The sequence below is a fragment of the Peromyscus californicus genome, unplaced genomic scaffold (assembly GCF_007827085.1).
Source record: "Peromyscus californicus insignis strain IS unplaced genomic scaffold, ASM782708v3 Scaffold_4__1_contigs__length_199733344, whole genome shotgun sequence".
In the NCBI taxonomy this organism is placed as follows: Eukaryota; Metazoa; Chordata; class Mammalia; order Rodentia; family Cricetidae; genus Peromyscus; species Peromyscus californicus.
In genome coordinates this window covers 83,603,124-83,622,056 of record NW_026294562.1, presented here as the reverse complement: position 1 = coordinate 83,622,056, position 18,933 = coordinate 83,603,124, and the positions used below count along the sequence as shown (strand labels likewise).

At 39.7% G+C, this 18,933-nt stretch overlaps 1 protein-coding gene across 1 annotated transcript in view; it reads left to right on the top strand.

Annotated features, from left to right (window-relative positions):
• Rexo5 (RNA exonuclease 5) overlaps window positions 1-18,933 on the top strand; it is a 49,945-nt gene that overhangs the window by 21,010 nt on the left and 10,002 nt on the right. The window contains 7 exon segments of the mRNA XM_052760909.1: window positions 1,036-1,151; window positions 5,769-5,907; window positions 6,060-6,154; window positions 7,702-7,804; window positions 11,670-11,773; window positions 12,542-12,656; window positions 18,490-18,590. Of these exon segments, the coding sequence (XP_052616869.1) occupies window positions 1,036-1,151; window positions 5,769-5,907; window positions 6,060-6,154; window positions 7,702-7,804; window positions 11,670-11,773; window positions 12,542-12,656; window positions 18,490-18,590 (773 nt within the window).

Here is an 18,933-nt window from a genome sequence, read left to right as displayed (position 1 = left end):
CTGGCCCTTGGTCAGGACAAATCTCTCTCACCCGCCAGTCCTGCAGCCACTTAGACCCAACCAAGTAAGCACACAGAGACTTATATTACTTACAAACTGTATGGCCATGGCAGGCTTCTTGTTCTCTAATTCTTATATCTTAAATTAACCCATTTCTACTAATCTATAAGTTGCCACATGGCTTGTGGCTTACCGGTATCTTTACATGTTACTTGTCATGGCAGCAGCTGGCAGCATCTCTCTAACTCAGCCTTCCTGTTCCCAGAATTCTCTTCTCTCCTTGTCCCGCCTATACTTCCTGCCTGGCTACTGGCCCATCAGTATTTTATTTATTAACCAATCAGAGCAACACATTTAACATACAGAACATCCCACAGCAATTATGGGCTTAGATTTTGCACATTGAAGATAAGAAACAAGATTTCCCTGCTAATTTAATAATTCTTCCAAAGACAAGTATATCCTTTTCCTGTAGTACTGTCAAATAGTTTTGATTCTTGTTAGTTTGTATACTAGTCTTGTCTCTTAATGACTGTCACTTTGAGTCCCCTAACCCCTTTCTGCCTTAGTTTTTCCTCCTATGAAGTGGATAATAATTAAGGCTATGCTATAAATTTAGAATGTGCTTAGTAAAAGTGGTGGTTCTTAGCCATAATGCTGGGTAATACATATTCTATCGATGATAGGTGCAATTATGATTGATACTATTATCTTCGTTTAAAAAATAAGTAAAACAAGATCTCCCTATATAGCTCAAGTTGACTTTGAACTTTTGATCTTGCTTTAGCTTCCCTAGCCATTTATCTTCCTCAGAAAAACATTTTCCAGAGCAATTGTATTGCATTGCTTCCATTAAACATAATGTTAAGCAAATATCCCAGCTTCAGTTTCATTCATCCTGGATCTGTTAGTAAGCAAGCATCTTTGCAGTTGCTGGCAGGAATCTTGGTAGCTGAGGGTAGGTGGTAGCTGATACAGTGTACATAATAAGAGGAAGCAATGGCTTGTGCAGTTCAGCAGTATTTTGTGTTTTAGTGCCTTACATCCAAGGGGAGAGAACTAACACACATCTCACTGGTTGCTGAAGGAGGCCATTGTATTATGGATGAACTGGTTAAACCTGACTTCAAGATTCTGGACTACCTTACTAGGTATTTTGTTTTGTTTTTCAAGACAGGGTTTCTCTGTGTAGCAGCCCTGGCTATCCGGGAACTTGCTCTATAGACCAGGCTGGCCTTGAACTCACAGAGATCCACTTGCCTCTGCCTCCCAAGTACTAGGATTAAAGGCATGTGCCACTACCGCCTGGCACTAGGTATTCTTTTACCTCACCCAATTATGGTTCTTCCTATAACCATTCCAGAATGGAATATGACTTAACAGGAATGGCCCACAACTTCGGCTTCCTGGGTTTTATCTATTTATTTTCTCATAAAAGGTTAAGTCAACACCTGCATATATCTTAATGCTGAAATTACATTATGTCAATGTATTATACTTTTACCCTGTTCTTTTAATCTTATTGTCAGCAGAATATTATCTGCCTTATCTTAGAGTCTTGCAGTTATACTTGTTTTCTAGCAACTGCCACATAGTTGGAGAAGAGATTTTGTGTTCTGGCCAGACCTTGCTTAAGTATCTGTAAACAATTAATTGGCAGTCAAATGATCCTAATGCTTATCTATCTTGACTCCCCAGCAAATGTTTTCCATAACATAAAATCTGAAACCCTAAATTTAGTCTGTATCCCACCCCCCTTCTTAAGACAGAGTCTCACTATGTAGACTGGTATTCTAGTTAGGGTTTCTGTTGCTGTGAAGAAACACCATGACCACAGCAACTCTTATAAAGGAAAACATTTAATTGGGGTGGCTTGCTTAACTTTAGAGGTTTAGTCCATTATCGTCATGGTGGGAAGCAAGGCAGCATGCAGGCAGACATAGTGCTGGAGCTGAGATTCCTTACATCTTCATCCAAAGGCAGCAGGAAGTGAATTGTCTCACTGGGTGTGGCTTGAGCATATATGAGACCTCAAAACCTGCCTCTACAGTGACAAACTTCCTCCAACAACAAGACCACACTTCTCATTAGTGCCACTCCCTTTGGGGGCCGTTCTCTTTCAAACCATACCTGGCTTGGCATTTGCTACATAGACCAGGCTAGCCTTGAACACAGAGATCTACTAGCCTCTGCCTCCTAAGTGCTGGGGTTAAAGTCATGTACCACCACACATGACCAATTTTAGTCTTTTAATTTTTATTTTTGCCAAGATCAGCATAAAACTTCAGAAGTACATGGTGACTGGGCAAAGAAAGAACCAGTATAACATTACTTTCATTGGCTGAAGTTGTACCCATGCATTCATGTTTACTTAGGCATAGAGAGACCATGTTAATGATATAGGCTGTTCTATTAGCAGACCTGATAATTAGATAGTATTTCTAGAAAATAGTCATATCCTGCAAAAAGGTAGGTGAAAGCATGTTTGTCATAGTATTGTAAAAAGATGAGAATATAAATGTCTTTTTAAAAGACATTGCAAATGTCAAATTAGAGGATAAGTTTTTAAACAACTACAAAATAGAATCTCTTACCATTTAAAAGGATATACTAAAATTCATTTATTGACGTTCGAATGTAATCACAAAACAGCACATATGAAATATATCTATAAATATATATATACCAAAAAGTGGAAGGATATTTACTAAAATGGAAAAAATTATAATCCTTGGATAATTAAGTTATGGCTTTTTTTTATTGTTGTTGTTGTTTATTTTAATTCTAGCATTTCTCCCTTCCCTTTGCTCCCTCTCTGCTCTCCTTCTCAAATTCTTGGCCTATTTTTTGCATCAGTTGTTACTGATGTGTGCATATATGTATTGGTATATACCTATAAATTCTCAAATACAACCTGTTGAGTCCATATAATGTTATCTGTAAGTATTTTTTCAGGGTTGTCTGTTTGGGCACTAGACAACCCATTCATAAGCTCTTCCCTGGAAAGGGCCATCTCTTCCACTCTTATAGGTGTAGTTTTTCTGTGTCCCTGCAGTCATTCCCAGATAACCACAAGAGACTTGTATTAATTGTAAATGCTTGGCCTATACCTTAAGCTCATCTCCAGCCAGCTCTTACAACTTAAATTAACCCATTTTTATTAATCCACATTCTGCCACGTGGCATTGCCTCACTTTTGTCTTGCTCCTCCTGTTTCCTCTCTGTGTCTGGCTGATGACTCCTCTGACTCTGCCCTTCATTCCAGTGTTCTCTCCGCAAAATCCTGCCTAGGCCAATCAGCTTTTTATTAACAATGAGAGCAATACATATTTACAGTATATAAAGATTGTTCCACAGCACACTCCCAGCTTTCCTCATTTGCCTTTTGTGTAGGGTTAAGGCCTCATGGTCTTTTCCCCCGTGCAATTTGGCATGTTCATGGGTACCTTCTTGTTAAACTCACATTCGGGCAGTCATGTTGGTGAGACTTTATGGGTGTAGCTTCTGACATTACCCAGAGGAACATCTCACAGCAAAATCCCTGATCAGCTCTTACAATCTTTCTACCCTCCTCTTCCACAATGTCCCCTGAGCTTAGATATGTGAGTGTTCAATAAATGTATCCATTGGGACTGGGCTCCACAACTCTGTGTTTTGATTGGTTGTGATTTTCTGTAGTGGTCTCTGTCTCTTATAAAGAGAAGTTTCCTTGATTAGAGGTGAAGACTATACTTGTCTGTTTGTATAAGGACAAATATTTATAGATTGTTGTTAGAGATTATGCTGGTTTAGTAAATTAGTGGTTGTAGATTCTCCTCCAATAACCATGACATCACTAACATCGTTTAGTTAGCTAGGTTTCCAGTACCAGGCATATCTCTCTTGTTGAGTGGGTCTTAAGTCAATTAGAGAGCAGTTGATTACCGCCAAAGTCTGTGTGGCACGACTACACCCATAGGGTTATTCTACCATGCTCCTTGTTGACATGGTTCACATGCATCATAGCTTGGTAGTACGGTTGGTTGCCTATCTCCCTTGGCAGCTTGCATGCACCTTCTGGTACCATGAAAGCTAGTCCTCAGGGATGGGGATTCAGGTCAGTTCCAGCTCAGGGGCTTCTGGGTCCTGTTTCTGAAATACATGGTTTCTTCAGCCATAGGGACTTACCTCCTGTCTCAAGGGGAAATCAAGGGCAACAACAATAGGCTGTATGTTATTGGAGTCTCTTAGACAGCTTTGGCTAACAACTTAAAAAAGGGCTTCTCATTTCTTGCATTGGGGTTTTTATTAGGTGGTCTTTGGCCCTTGGAGAGAGCACCTTCAGCCCAAATGAGAAAAGTTATATTTATACACTGAATTATGTGCATCAGAGGTTTGTTTGTTTGTTTGTTTGTTTTTTAGGTAAATAATTAATAAGATGGTTCCTTGTGGCCTTTTCAGCTGTCCATATTGTTATTTTTCCTCCCTTCCCCCTCACTAAGGAGGTCTCCCCTTTCCCATTTCCTTAATCACATCATTTATATCTACCATTCCCCTTTACCCTCTTTCCATCCTCTTCTGTATTTACCTCCTCCACCTCTAAGGAGCCCCCATGCCTTTTATTACCCAATCAGATTCTCTGTACCCTGCTATTCCCCTTTGCTCCCCAACCTCCCTGTGCTGGCAGTAGTTCCGTTTTACTCTCCTGGTTTCTGTAATTAGTACAAGGCTATGTACTCACATCTGAAGATTTGGAGCTAGGAGCTTCCAATAAGAGAGAGTGTGCAATGTTTGTCTTTCTGAGTCTAGGTACCTCACTCAATATGATCTTTTCTAGGTCCATCCATTTATCTGCAGCGTTCATGATTTTGTTTTTCTTTACAGCAGAATAGTATTCCATAGTGTATGTGCACCATATTTTCATTATCCATTTGTAAGTAGTAGGGCATGTAGATTGTTTCCATTTTCTAGCTATTGTGAATACAGCAGCAGTGAACATGGCTGAGCAAATATCTGTGGAATAGGATGTCATGTCCTTTGGGTATATTCTAAGGAGTGGTATAGCTGGGTCATTTAGTAGATTTATTTTTAGCTTTTTGAGAATTCTCCACACTGGTTTCCACAGTAGCTGTAGCAGTTTGTAATGCTATCAGCAGTGAATGAGGGCTCCCTTTCCCCACATCTCCTCCAGTATTTGTTGTCCATTGTTGATATTTGCTTTTCTGAGTGGGGTAAGATGAAATCTCAAACTTACTTGGATTTTATTTTCTTAGTTGCTAGGGCAGATGAACATTTTTAAGATGTTCTTTTGAGAATTCTCTATTCAGGTCCTAGGCCCATTTTTTTTAAAATGGGTTCTAGTTTTGTTGTTGTTTTGTTTTGTTTTTTCAGTCTTTATTTTTTGATTTCTTTGTATATTCTGGATATTAAACCTTTGCCAGATATATAGCTGGCAAAAACTCTTTTCTTATTCTATGGGCTTCCTCTTCACCCAGTTGATTGTTTCTTTGACTCTGCGAAGCTTTTTAGTTTTATGAAGTCCTGATTGTCCATTGTTGACCTTAATTCTTGGGTAAATGGAGCCCTATTCAGGAAGTCCTTTCCTACATCTACATCGTGTATAGCACTGCCCATGTTTTCCTCTAGAAGTTTATGGTTGATTTTTTTTTTTAACTTCTCTGCTTATTTGGATCTTCAGCTTTTTCTATAATAGATGTATTAAGTATAATTTATCAAAGTGTTTCCTTGGAAAAAAGCTGATATTTTAGTCTGTCTATTTCTCTTTAAAGTTTTTCAGAAATCACAAAGAAGATTCTTAACCCAGTGACAACCAAATTCAAAGATGTACAGAAGCTGTTAAGAGAACTGCTTCCTCCTGATGCTGTGTTAGTGGGCCATTCCCTAGACTTGAATCTCAGAGTATTGAAAGTGTGTATCTGCTTTAAGATTTTATTATCTAATAAAAAAAGCATGTTCCATTTATCTAAGATGTAAAGACTTGGCTTCTTGACTCCCAACCCTCTTCCCTGTTTTTTTCCTTTAGCGTAAGATGCTATTTACTCATTCTCTTTCCTCTCCAGGTGACACATCCATATGTTATTGATACCTCATTGCTTTATATCAGGAAGCAGGGCAGAAGGTTTAAGCTAAGATTCTTAGCCAAAGTTATTTTGGGGTAGGTTTATACATGTTATAATGCTGTCCTAATACATTGTACATAAATCAATATGCATTATCCAGTTCAGTCTTGGTTGTCTTCTTAATTTATAAACATTACTCTCTCCAGTTCTTATGAAATGAAGAAATTAAGGGAATACAGTTGGACTTGACAGGGTAGGCATATAATCTCAGCTATTTTGAAGGCAGAGGTAGGAGATTCTCAAGCTTAAGGATTTCCTGGTCTCTAAATTGAGTTTAAGGGTATCTTGAGCAACTTAATGAGACCCTGACTAAATATGAAAAGTTTAAAAACAAATGTGTTTGGGTGGCAAGATGACTCAATAGGTAAAGGCATTTGTTGCCAAGCCTTATGACCTGTGTTCCATCCCTGGAAGAACTGACTCCCATAAGTTGTCCTCTGCCCATCCCCCAACCAAACACACACACATAGTACACACCTACACACATAAACAAACAAATGTAATTTTAAAAAATTTTGAAGGGCTGGAGAGATGATAGCTCAGTGGTTAAGAGTACCAACTGCTCTCCCAGAGGTCCTGAGTTCAATTCCCAGCAACCACATAGTGGCTCACAACCACCTGTAATGAGATCTGGTGCCCTCTTATGGCCTGCAGGGACACATGCAGGCAGAATACTGTATACATAGTAAATAAATAAATCTTTAAAAATAAAATTTTTGAAGCGGCCGGGCGGTGGTGGCACACGCCTTTAATCCCAGGGAGGCAGAGGCAGGGGATCTTTGTGAGTTCGAGACCAGCCTGGTCTACAGAGCAAGATCCAGGAAAGACACAAAACTACACAGAGAAACCCTGTCTCAAAAAACAAAAACAAAATTTTTTTTTTGAAGGAAGTTGGTGATAGAACATTTCCATATCATTTATAAAGTCGAGGTTCAGTCCCTAGTACCCTGGAATTTCAAAATGTAGCATACTTATATTGAATATATCTTGTAGTTTTGAAGCATATAAGTGCATGTTCATTATAACATGGCTCAAAATGAAAAGAAAAATTGTAGAGGACTGATTAAATTACAGTTATTTGTGTTATTATTCAAAGGAATGTGATGGATCTGTATATGCTAGTGTGGAAAACCCTAAGATAATTATTTAGAATGAAATAGAGTTGCTGAGAAGGATCTTTATATAGATATTGATATAATAGATTAGGTGTAGTAGGTATATTGACATAAATATATGCATATTTAAGTTTTTCATACACAACCAAGAAGATATTTAAATTATAAATACTTGCATATGAATCAAAATCTTCTGGAAGGAAACTGTTGATACATCTAAGAGTGGGCTAGAGACTTCATTGGCTAATCTTTAATTACTGTGGTGTACTTCCTGTGGTCAAAGCCATTCCAAGTTGTTCTGGATGTGCAGCACCTCTTTTGAGGCCTGGGAATTGAGCGGAGAAAAGGGATCTTGATAGTTGTGATATAAATCTGATTATTACAATGGTGAAACTTTATATACTGTGATTAAAAGAAATAATCATTAAAAATATTCCCAGATACATACATTTCATCTTCATTTCTAGGAAGGACATACAGTGCCCAGACAAGCTTGGTCATGATACCATAGAAGATGCTAGAACAACTCTTGAATTAGCTCAGTATTTTCTTAAGTACGGGCCAAAGAAAGTTAGTGTCTTTGACCAGTACTTTTGGCTTTCTTAATATTATAGGATTGGATCAGACATCCATTGTAGCTAAATGTTTTCCTGTGTCCCACCCGATCCGCACCTGCTCAGACCCAAGTAAATACACAGAGGCTTATATTAATTAAAACTGCTCAGCCATTAGCTCAGGCTTACTACTGACTAGCTCTTATACTTACACTGAGCCCATTCCTGTTAATCTATATGTCTCCACGTGTTCTGTGGCTTTACCTGTTTGCCATTACATGCTGTTCCCTGGACGGCGGACTGGCATCTCCTAACTCAGCCTTCCTCTTCCCAGAATTCTCCTTGTCTGCTTATCCTGCCTATACTTCCTGCCTGGCTACTGGCCAATCAGCATTTTTTTATCAACCAATCAGAGCAACACATTCACAGCATACAGAACATCCCACAGCAATCCATAGATCATTATTTCTGTTCTTACCTTTCTTTACAAAACTAGCAATGTGATTAAGGTTAGAATTAAGACCTGTATCACTAACATAATATACTAAGTATATACAGCCTCTGAAGTTGGGCTTATCTATTTTTAAGTGTAGGCTATTCAGTATCTAGTTATATCAACTGGCAGTTGCTCTGAATAACTTGTTTCTAAATCTGTAAAATGGAAATATGTAGTTTGCTGGAATAGTATTGAGGGCAGATAACTATAGATAAAGCTCTTAACACAGTGCATTGAATATACTGAGCACCACACAGGTGATGATGATCATTGAACTGATACTGTTTATGGTAATTATTGTACTTTCTTGGAGTAGGTGCACATTCCATTGTTTAAGCAGCAGTTCAGTGGTTATAGATTCAAAAAGGACAGTTTCTGAAAGACTTTGTAAAATTATTTTTGTTGGTGGTTTCCTTGAGGCACTGTCTTGCTATAAACCTGGCTGGCCTGTAATTTACTGTGTAGATACAGCCCAGACTGGCTTCAAATCTGTAGTGATCTTAACTACCTTTTCCTTCCAACTGCTAGGATAAAAGGACCTGAAGGGACAAAAATGTGGGGGACAGAATTTTGGTTGAAGGTAAACTGAAAAAAGAAAGGTAAAGATACCTAATCAGATAATAATAGTACAGCCCCATAGCCAGGTGGTGGTGGCACACACCTTTAATCCCAGCACCCGGGAGGTAGAGGCAGGCAGATCTCTGTGAGTTTGAGGCCATCCTGGTCTACAGAGCAAGTTCCAGGATAGGCTCCAAAAGCTACACAGAGAATCCCTGTCTCGAAAAACAAAACAAAACAACAACAACAATAATAATAATAATAATAATAGTACAGCCCCATTTCTTTGGAGGCTGAGCCAGACAGACCCCACAGACCAGCTGTACTCTTTAGGAAAGGAAAATGAAAAGGGAAAGAGTAAAGAAGGGGGAAAATAAGCAGTGTAAGAGAAAACTAAGCAGGGCCCAGCTGTCATGCCAAGTTGATACTGAGCATTAAATAAGGGTGGAATCACCATGAGGGGGGAGAGTTGGATGGGGATATAGAATATGAAAACTCTGATGGCTGGGGTTCAGTTTTGAGTCTCTCACATTTTTCGCTCTCAGAACCCCATGCTGCCTCTGGTAGTTCCATCATGAAAAGAGGTCCTGTTCTCCCCTCTGGATCTTTCTTTTTTTATTATTTTTTATTTTATTTTATTTTATTTTTAGATTTATTTATTATGTATACAGTGTTCAGCCTCAATGCCAGAAGAGGGCGCCAGATCTCATAACAGATGGTTGGGAGCTACCATGTGGTTGCTGGGAATTGAACTCAGGACCTCTGCAAGAACAGCCAGTGTTCTTAACCACTGAGCCATCTTTCCAGCCCTGGATCTTTCTTGAGATGGTTGAATTGCAGGTGCTGGCTCTGTCTGTAGGCAGTACTCCACAAGTGGAATCGCAAATGCTAGTAATACCTCCATGTGTTCTTTCAACTTTGGGGTTGTAGTTCTGGTCCCACCGCTATATAATCCTTACAATGTCCAGTGGTCTGCTTGGAGTCTTAGTTGTTTGTGAGGCTACTGTACGAGGTTCTGTCACAAAATTTCCCGGGTTCATATAGTTCCTTACTGCTCTGTCCAAGGTGGAGGTGACTGAGAGTCTCTCAGCTTCAGACTCTACACTACTGCTCTCTCCAGTCTGCAGCCTGGGGTCGGTTGCTCTGATCAGGTGCTGCATTGTGTTCCAAGTTCTGCCCTGCACTCTTCCTGAGGTCTTGATGGGTCCTTTGATCTATGGGACAATATCAGTCGTGGGGGAATGATGAGTGTTGTAGAGTTCTTGAGTTTTAGACTTTTTACCCCTCTGGAGTTGTCTGTAGGCTGCTGAGGCACTGACCTATGCTGATGGGTTTACAAAAACTAGGTTCAGCTTTTGCCAACTCTTCCCTGCTGTCCAGTATTCTCATCCCTTGCTTCTACAATTGAAGTCAGGATAAGTTCTTCCCAGAGCCATCAATCCATGACTTACCTACTGTTCATGGTGAAACTGCCTCTGCCTCTCAATGTGCCAGCTCCTCTTCAGACACCTGACTGAATTGCACCCCCTTCACTTGTATCACAAATCTTAAAAGATCTTAATTAAAAAAAAAAAAAACCCAGAGCCAGCCAGATATTGGGGTGAAAACTGAGAGATCAGAGGAAAAGGACAAGCCACAGCGACCTCACCTTACCAATTCCTCAGCCTCCAGAGAGAGCTACTTCTTGTATACCCATACCTATATGCCTTTCTGTCCTTGCCCTCTTACTTCCTTTCCGCCCAGCTCTATCACTTCCTGTCTGTACAGACCTCCAGATCTCTATGGTTAACTAGTGCTGGGAATTAAAGGCTTGTGCTACCACACCTGGCTCTGTTCCCAGTGTGGCCTTGAACTCACAGAGATCCAGATGAATCTCTGCCTCCCGAATGTTAGGATTAAGGGCATGTGCTATCATTGCCTGACCTCTATGTTTAATATAGTGGCTGGCTTTTTCCTCTAATCCTCAGATAAGCTTTATTGGGGTGCACAAATAAAAATATCACCACATTCGCTCTTTAAGAATGGTTATGATTTTTTAACAGACTTTACTAGGACACATGTTCTCACAGAGGAGCTCAGGAGTGGCTCCTCTGGGAATGGTGGGACACAGGGAGACTCTAAAATAGGTTGCTGGTTTGTTTTGTTTTATCATTGACATTTATTTATTTTATGTGTATGAGTGTTTTTTGCCTGCATGGATGTGTGTGCACCATGTGCATGCCTGGTGCTGATGTGGGCCAGAAGAGGGAATGGGATTCCCTGGAAGTGGAGTTACAGATGGTTGTGAGCCACCATGTAGGTGCTAAGAAATGAACCCAGGTTCTCTGTAAGAGCAACAAGTGCTGTTTACCACTGAGCCATCTGTTGAACCCCAAGATAGGTTGTTTTAAAAAAAAAGTGTATCTCACTTCCCAAGTAGACTCTTACTTTATGAAGAAAAAAAATATCAGTTAGACTTTTGACAGTTTTGTATTAATGTACTGACTTTTTGATGTTGCAGTAAGAGTCATTGTTTTTCATTTCTAAAAGTTACAGGTTTTCAGAGAAATATATTTTAAGGGGCTAAGTAAGGAATGATGAGCCAAAATTTTCATCACTTTTCTACTTAGCCTCACTCCTCTTTTAAAGCCTGTTCATGTGACATTAGTAGCTAGGGACAGATTGCTGTTCTTGGCTAAGCAGCCATAAACCATCTGATACTATTGGTGCTAGCTTGTGCCTGAGGCAATGGCACAGTCATAGTTCCAAAGAAACAGAATATCACTTCAGTGGATTTTTTTCACCTCAAATTCTGTACAAAAACTTTTACCACTTTATTTTCTTATAGATTGCAGAGCTCAATCTGGAAGCACTAGCTAGTCATAAAGAACTGAGAGCAGCCAGGTAAGCATCAGGAAACCAGGAAGCAGCTACAAAGCACCCAAATATGAGGTGGGTTTCCATTTCAAACAAGAGCAAAGGAAAATAAAGGATGTATTTCCTAATTTTCTGAATATGACCAATGTCTAAAATTAATATTTTTCATTTTAAAAAAAAACACAGAAATTGTTTTGGACTAAGGATTATTAGAAGAGGTGCTAGATTCTTTAATGCCAGTATTCAGGAGGCAGAGGCAGATAGGTCTCTGTGAGTTAGAGGCCAGCCTGGTTTACGGGGCGAGTTCCAGGACAGCCAGGGTTATGCTGAGAGACTCTTTATCTTGAGGGCAGGGGAGGGGAGAAGAGAATGCTAGACTCGTTGGTATTTTGAAGTTAGAAAACTCAGCTTGTAGCCTTTAATGCAGATTGGAGAAACATACACACACACACACACACACACACACACACACACACACACACACACTCAAAAAGGGTTTGATTTCAGACCATAATGAGTGTGTCAGATCCTTAGGACTGCGGCTTAAATCTTGACAGATAGCTTTAGGTATACTTCCTGTTCGTTTTCCCCCCTGTTATGGTAACACCATCTAATTTGATTTTCTGCAATGATGAAAATACTCTGGAGAATATGGAAAGTACTAATCACATATGACTAATGCAGTTGATTAACTGGGCTTTTAATTTAATTTTAATTAAATTTATATAGCTAAATGTTGCTAGTGACTACTATATTGGACAGCATTGTAGGCACAAAAATTAACTAGCAAGTCATAGCCTAAAAATGACTATTCTTATTTTAATCTCTTTTGCTTCTTCACAGTGTTTTAGACTGCCTGGACTCAATGGGTCAGAAACTCCTTTTCTTGACTCGGGATATAGATGAGTTTTCTTCTTCTAGAAACTGTCAAACTATTAAGTGCTCTTCAAATAAAGAGGTGAATGACCTATTGTACCTTTGTAGTATGTATTCACAAAAGAGGAAGATGTAACCCTTTGTACAACCTATGGAAGTGCCAAGGTTTTTGCACCAGTAACCCTAGTGAATATGCCCAGTCTGGCTTCTGTCTCAGATCTTTCATGGAGCACTGTTAAGTCTGTCTGCTTTGAGACCAGCACACTTGGCCTTGCACACCACTTAGAACTTCTGTTTCTGATATATGTAGATGTTTGTTTTGAGCCTGGCTGTATCTTTTTATATTTTATCTGTCATTGTTCTGTGTGTATGTAATAGGAGCCCCAGTATTCAGTTGTCTTCCCTACCTACCCAGCACTGGGATTATAAATACACTGCCGTTTCTGGCTTTTATTTATGTGGGGCCAAACTCAGGTCCTTGTGCTTGCTCAGCAAGCTGTTTACCCTCCTGAGCCCCTGAAATGTTTTTATTTGACAATTTATTAGGTATTTTGGGGGCTATTTGCCTGTGTGTGTGTCTGTCTGCCTGTGCCTATGGAGCCCAGAAAAAGGTATCAGAATCCTGAGAGACTGGAGTTACAGGCAGTTATGGGTTCACATGTGAGGGCTGGGAATTGATTGAACCTAGGGCCTCTAGAAGAATAGCTAGTGCTCTTAACAACTAAGCCACCATTTTAGCCCCACAATTGTGGAAATACTGCATTTCCTTCCTTCCCTCTACCTCTTCCAACTCTCCCATCAAATTAATAACCTCTTATTTAATATTATCATTTTATATATATACAAATTTAAGTGCATGCACATGTGTGTATCTCCCTTCTATTTAGTGTTGTTCACATGTGTTTAGGGCATGACCAGTTGAGATTGGATAACCTATGAGGAGCTCATCCCTGGAGAAGACTGATTGTGCTTCTCCCAGCTTTCCTGCATCCAGATTGGCATGTCAGCTGGTGCTGTCAATGTGCAGATACTTACTGTTCAGGCAGCGTATTGTTGAGAGTTCATAGGTGAGCTTTTTGGTCATGTTTAGAAGACACTGTTTTCAGCAGGCATCCTGGTCTTTGGTTCTTATGGTTTTTCTGTTCCCTCTTCTGTAATGTTTCCTGAACCTTGGGTATAAGGGTTGTGATGCAGATGAATGAACTGGGGCTGGGACCCCACGGTCAGTTTTTCTCTGTATTCTGACCAGTTGTGGATTTCTGTTTGAGACAGTCTCTTTCATTTCAAGGTTCATGAGAACTTTGCCAAGTAGACTGGACTAGCTGGCTGGTGAGCTTCCAAACTTCTGCCTGTCTCTGCCTCCCATCTCACCATTACTAGGATTCTTTTCAGGCATACGCCACTGCCACTAGTGTTTTATGTGGGTTCTTGGTATTGAACTTGGGGATTTTGTACTTGCAAGGAAAGTGGTTTACCAACTGAGCCATTTCCCAGCCTTCATTATTTTTTAATGGACTTTGATTTTTAGGGAAGTTTTAGTCCATGGAAAAATTGCATGGAAAGTGTGTTTTCCATCTGTCCTTTGTATGTGCACAACCTCTGCCACAATCAACAGTCTACGGCAGATTTTGTTGCCATCAATGAATGCACACTGATATATCCTAGTCACCCAAAAGTCCATCATTTATATTAGGGCTCACTCTTGATGTTGTAAGTATGCTATAAATTTTGACCAATGTTTGATGACATACATGTACCACTATAATATAGGGTAGTTTCACTACCCTAAATATCGTAGGATAAATGTGCTTTGCTAATTCTTTCTCCCTCTCCCTCTAGAAACCACTGATCTTTTCATTGGCTCAATAGTTTTGCCTTTTCCAGAATACCATATAGTTGTAATCATATATTAGGACACCCTTTAGATTGTTTTATTTTATTTAGGAATGTACATATTTCCTCCATGTCTTTTCAGTGCTTTTAATGGTTTTTAAAAATGATTTATTTCTTTAATGTGCATTGGTGTTTTGCCTGCATGTATGTCTGTGTGAGGATGTCGGTTCCCTTGGAACTGGAGTTACAGACAGCTGTGAGATGCCAAGTGGTTGCTGCGAATTGAACCTGGGTCCTCTGGAAGAGCAGCCAGTGCTCTTAACCACTGAGCCATCTCTCCAGCCCTGGTTTCTGTTTTCAATGTCTGAATAATACTATACTCTTCATTCACCCACTGATAGAGAGATAGCTCGATTGTTTATAAGTTTTTTTTTTTTTTTTTTTTTTTTTTTTTTTTTTTGGTTTTTCGAGACAGGGTTTCTCTGTGTAGCTTTGCGCCTTTCCTGGAATTCACTTGGTAGTCCAGGCTGGCCTCGAACTCACAGAGATCCGCCTGGCTCTGCCTCCCGAGTGCTGGGATTAAAGGCGTGCGCCACCACCGCCCGGCTGTTTATAAGTTTTAACACTTATGGAGAAAGCTGCTAGAACATCTGTGTACAGCTTTTGGATGGCCATAAGCATTTAGATAACACAGTTAGACAATTGCATTTGTTTAATAGTGTCTCATAAGTTTCTTGATAGTGTCACATAAATCTCTTAAGCTCACCTCAACTGTTCTTTATTATCTTTTGACCTCTGATTCAATCATTGTAAATGACCTGTTTTTAAGACCACTGATGTTTTCTTTTCTGCTTGATTAAATCCATTCCAGTATAATTTTGCAGTGCAATTTTTTTTAAATTTTCCAATCCAGAACATTGTTGTTTTTTTAATCATTTTTCTTTGTTGATATTCTCATTTGTTAATATATCATTTTGATGATTTAGTTAGTTATCAGTGTTCAAGCATCTTTATAACAATTTAAGCCTCTTAAGCATCTTTTAGACAGTTATAATTAGCCTTATGAGTCTGAAGTTTTCATATCCATGGAGTCAACCAACCATGAATTGGAAATAATAAGGAAAAGAATGACTGGACATGTGCAGACTTTTTCTTTCTTACTGTTTCTTAACCGTGCAGTAGAAAAACTATTTACACAGCATGTATATTCTCTTAAATAATATGTCCTCCAGAGATGGTAGCTCAGTATACAAGAGATCAAATGCAAATATTATGTCATTTTATATTAAATAATAGAAGTAAATCTTAGAGATGGGGACTCAAAAGATATGCAAGAAAGTCTATACAGATAAAGAGTACAAATACCATGCCATTTTATATTAGAGACCTAGAGCTTAACATGGTGGTGTAATCTCAGCACTCAGAATACAGACATTCACAGGTCTTCATATATCTACACTTTTCCAGATTCATTTTATGGAATTACATTTTCTTCGTTTACTTAGGCTAAGTTTCCTTGTCTCTTTGTATGCTTTGTGATTTTACTACTGAAACTTAGACATTTGAAAAAACAAACATTTCTGGTCTGAGGAGATAGCTCAGCATATAAAGCACTTGCCACACAAATGTAAGTGCCAGCATTCAGATTCCTAGAACTTTGTATTATAGTGTTGTTCTTTTGCTATGATAAAAGACTCTGACCCAAAATAACCCAGGGAAGGTGATTTTGTATTTCAGCTTACAGGTGATAGTCTATCGTTGAGGGAAGTCAGGGCAGGAACTTGAAGTAGAAACCCTGGAGGAAGGCTTCTTGCTGGTGTTCTCTAGCTCATGTTTAGCTTTCTTATATATCCTAGGACTACCAGCCCAAGGAGTGGTGTCACCCACAGTGTGCTGGGCCCTCCTACATGAATTGACATGACCATTCTCCAGACATGCTCACAGTTTTCCTCTCATGACTATAGGCTACGTCAAATTGAAGATAAAAGGTGACAGGAACACCATGGAAAAGCCAAGTGGGCCTAGTGGGACATGGGAAGAGGCAGAGATAAAGATGCCTGGAGCATGCTGGCTTGCCAGACTAGCTGAAACTGAGAGCCCCAGGTTCAGTGAAATACCTTGCCTCAACGTGACAGAGAAAGACATCCTAATATCAACCTCAGGCCTCCACACCAATATGCACACATGTGTACATGCACCTGCACACATACATACCATAACATGAAAACATATATACACACATACATACACAAAAAGAGAGAGAGATAACCAGGTCTGGTTTTCTGGACTGTTTCATGCAGCACCCCTACACAACTCAAGATTTGCATTGCCTGGAATTGTACCTTCCTAACTGTCTCAAATTATCTTGGCAGTTTGTTGCTGCCTCTTGTTCACAGCCCATAATCTCTTCCCTTCCGGCATTTTCCTGGGGAACCACATCTCCAATATGTCCTAGGAATCTGTCCTTAATGATTTCTAAACAAGTCCTCTAGTCCTGTCAGCTCTTCAGTCAGATGAGAAGAAACCAGTTTCTCGGGCAGCCCCCAGGTTTTCTAGAATAGTGGGCACACAGTCCAAGAGAGATTCTCTGGAATGGGAAGTTACCACCCCCTCCCCCCACATTAAGCCGCAGTTGATTCCAAGGGAGAGAGAGATGGGAACACAAACTATTGCAGTGTTATTTCCCGTTTACTAGCATGTCTTGCCTCCCAAGGGCTGAGGCAAGAGGCATATACCCCACCACTCTCAGCTTTCCAATACTTAGGGTTTGGGGGTGGGGGTTGTTTGTTTGTGACTTTTTTTTTGTTTTTTTTTATTTTTTATTTGTATGTGTGCTAGTGTTTTTGCCTGCATGTATGTCTGTGTGGAGGTGTCAGATCCCCTGGAATTAGAGTTACAGACAGTTGTGAGCTGTCATGTGAGTGCTGGGAATTGAACCTGGGTCCTCTGGGAAAGCAGTCAGTGCTCTTAACCACTGAACCATCTCTCCAGCCCCCATTTGAGACTAATTTTATGGTGTTAGGAGAAGAGAGGAATTTATAATATTGTTAGGAAAGGCTGGCATTTGTCATCTCTCTCTGCAAGAGCTTTAATTTACCTTTTTATTTTCTTCTTCGCCACATCTACAAAGGGCACTGCCTTTTTTCTATATATTTCATGCTGCTTTCTGGCCACCAGGCTTGTAGCCAGGTGTTATGGAACATCAAAGTTGTGACATTCTTTGCATTTGGTTGGACTTCTTTCTAGGGGTGCTTCTATTTACAGTTCATCTAATTCTTTCAGGCACATTGATTCTCCTCCCACTACATACCTACTAGCAGTGACTCTCTTAAGCCTCCTTTTTTGTTTTCTTTATTTATTGACTTGCAACAATGTGTAATGATGAAGGCTTCTCTTGGAATTTATTTTCTTACAAGTGATTTGAAGGTTGTGTGGTAATCACTCTCTTAGAAATATTTAAAGTATGGGTTATGTGTGTTATGTATTACCTTTATGGCTTTTATGTGATACTAGAGGGTCAAACCCAAGTTCTTATATATGGTAAGAGCTGTTCCACTATTCTATATTCCCAGCCCTTTTTATTTTGATACAGGGTCTCACTAAGTTGCCCAGCCTGGCCTTGAATTCAATCCATAACTTGGTCTTGAATTTGCTATCCTCAGCCTCTGTGTGGTTGGGATTATAAGCCTGTGCCTCCAGGCCCTGTTGCAAGCTGCCTTTACAAAGAAAGCAAGTTTTATATCCCTAGAAGACTGCAAGGTTCTACAGTACCAGGTTGATGTATGAAGAGGATATAACAAGCTCCCCTTCCATCTCCCTGCTTCAGCAGAGATTCTTAGCATATGTTATTCTTGGACAGACAACATAGTATATGGAACTGGAAAGGCCAAGAAGCAGTGATTTAATGACTTTTCTAGGAGACTGTGTGCTGTTACCATTTTTCTCTAGACCTGCAAGTCAGCTGTGTACTACTACTTTATGGTATATGTAAAAGGCAATTGTTTATATTTATGTGGCCCCTGAGGGAACTGAGTAGTCCTGGGTTCCTAACTCATTTAGTCTGTGCTGTCTGTTCTCTTCAGGTACTTGAGCAAGCCAGAGTGGAAGTCCCTTTGTTTCCCTTCAGCATTGTGCAGTTCTCTTTTGAGCCCTTTTCACCCATCTTTGCTGAGGAGTTGAAGAAAAGAGTAAGTAGATGGGTTCTGCTAAACTGTTTGATAACTTACAACCTCTCTTCATTAAGGAGAGTAATCCACATGGGATTAAATTCACATCTATTTCTCCAAATTATTTCAATATACATTAACATTTGAAAAACATGTTTTATAAAAATAGGAATGAGACTGAGTATACTGTTTTGCAACTTTGTTTCGTGTATGTGTTTAGTGTATATATGTACAGGTATGTAGGTGGGTGGGTACATATGCCTGTGCATGCATAGGCAGAGACAAGGTCAGAGGCCATCATTAAATATCTTCTTTTATCACTTTTAGTCTTTGTTTTTGAGACAGGGTATCTCACTGAAC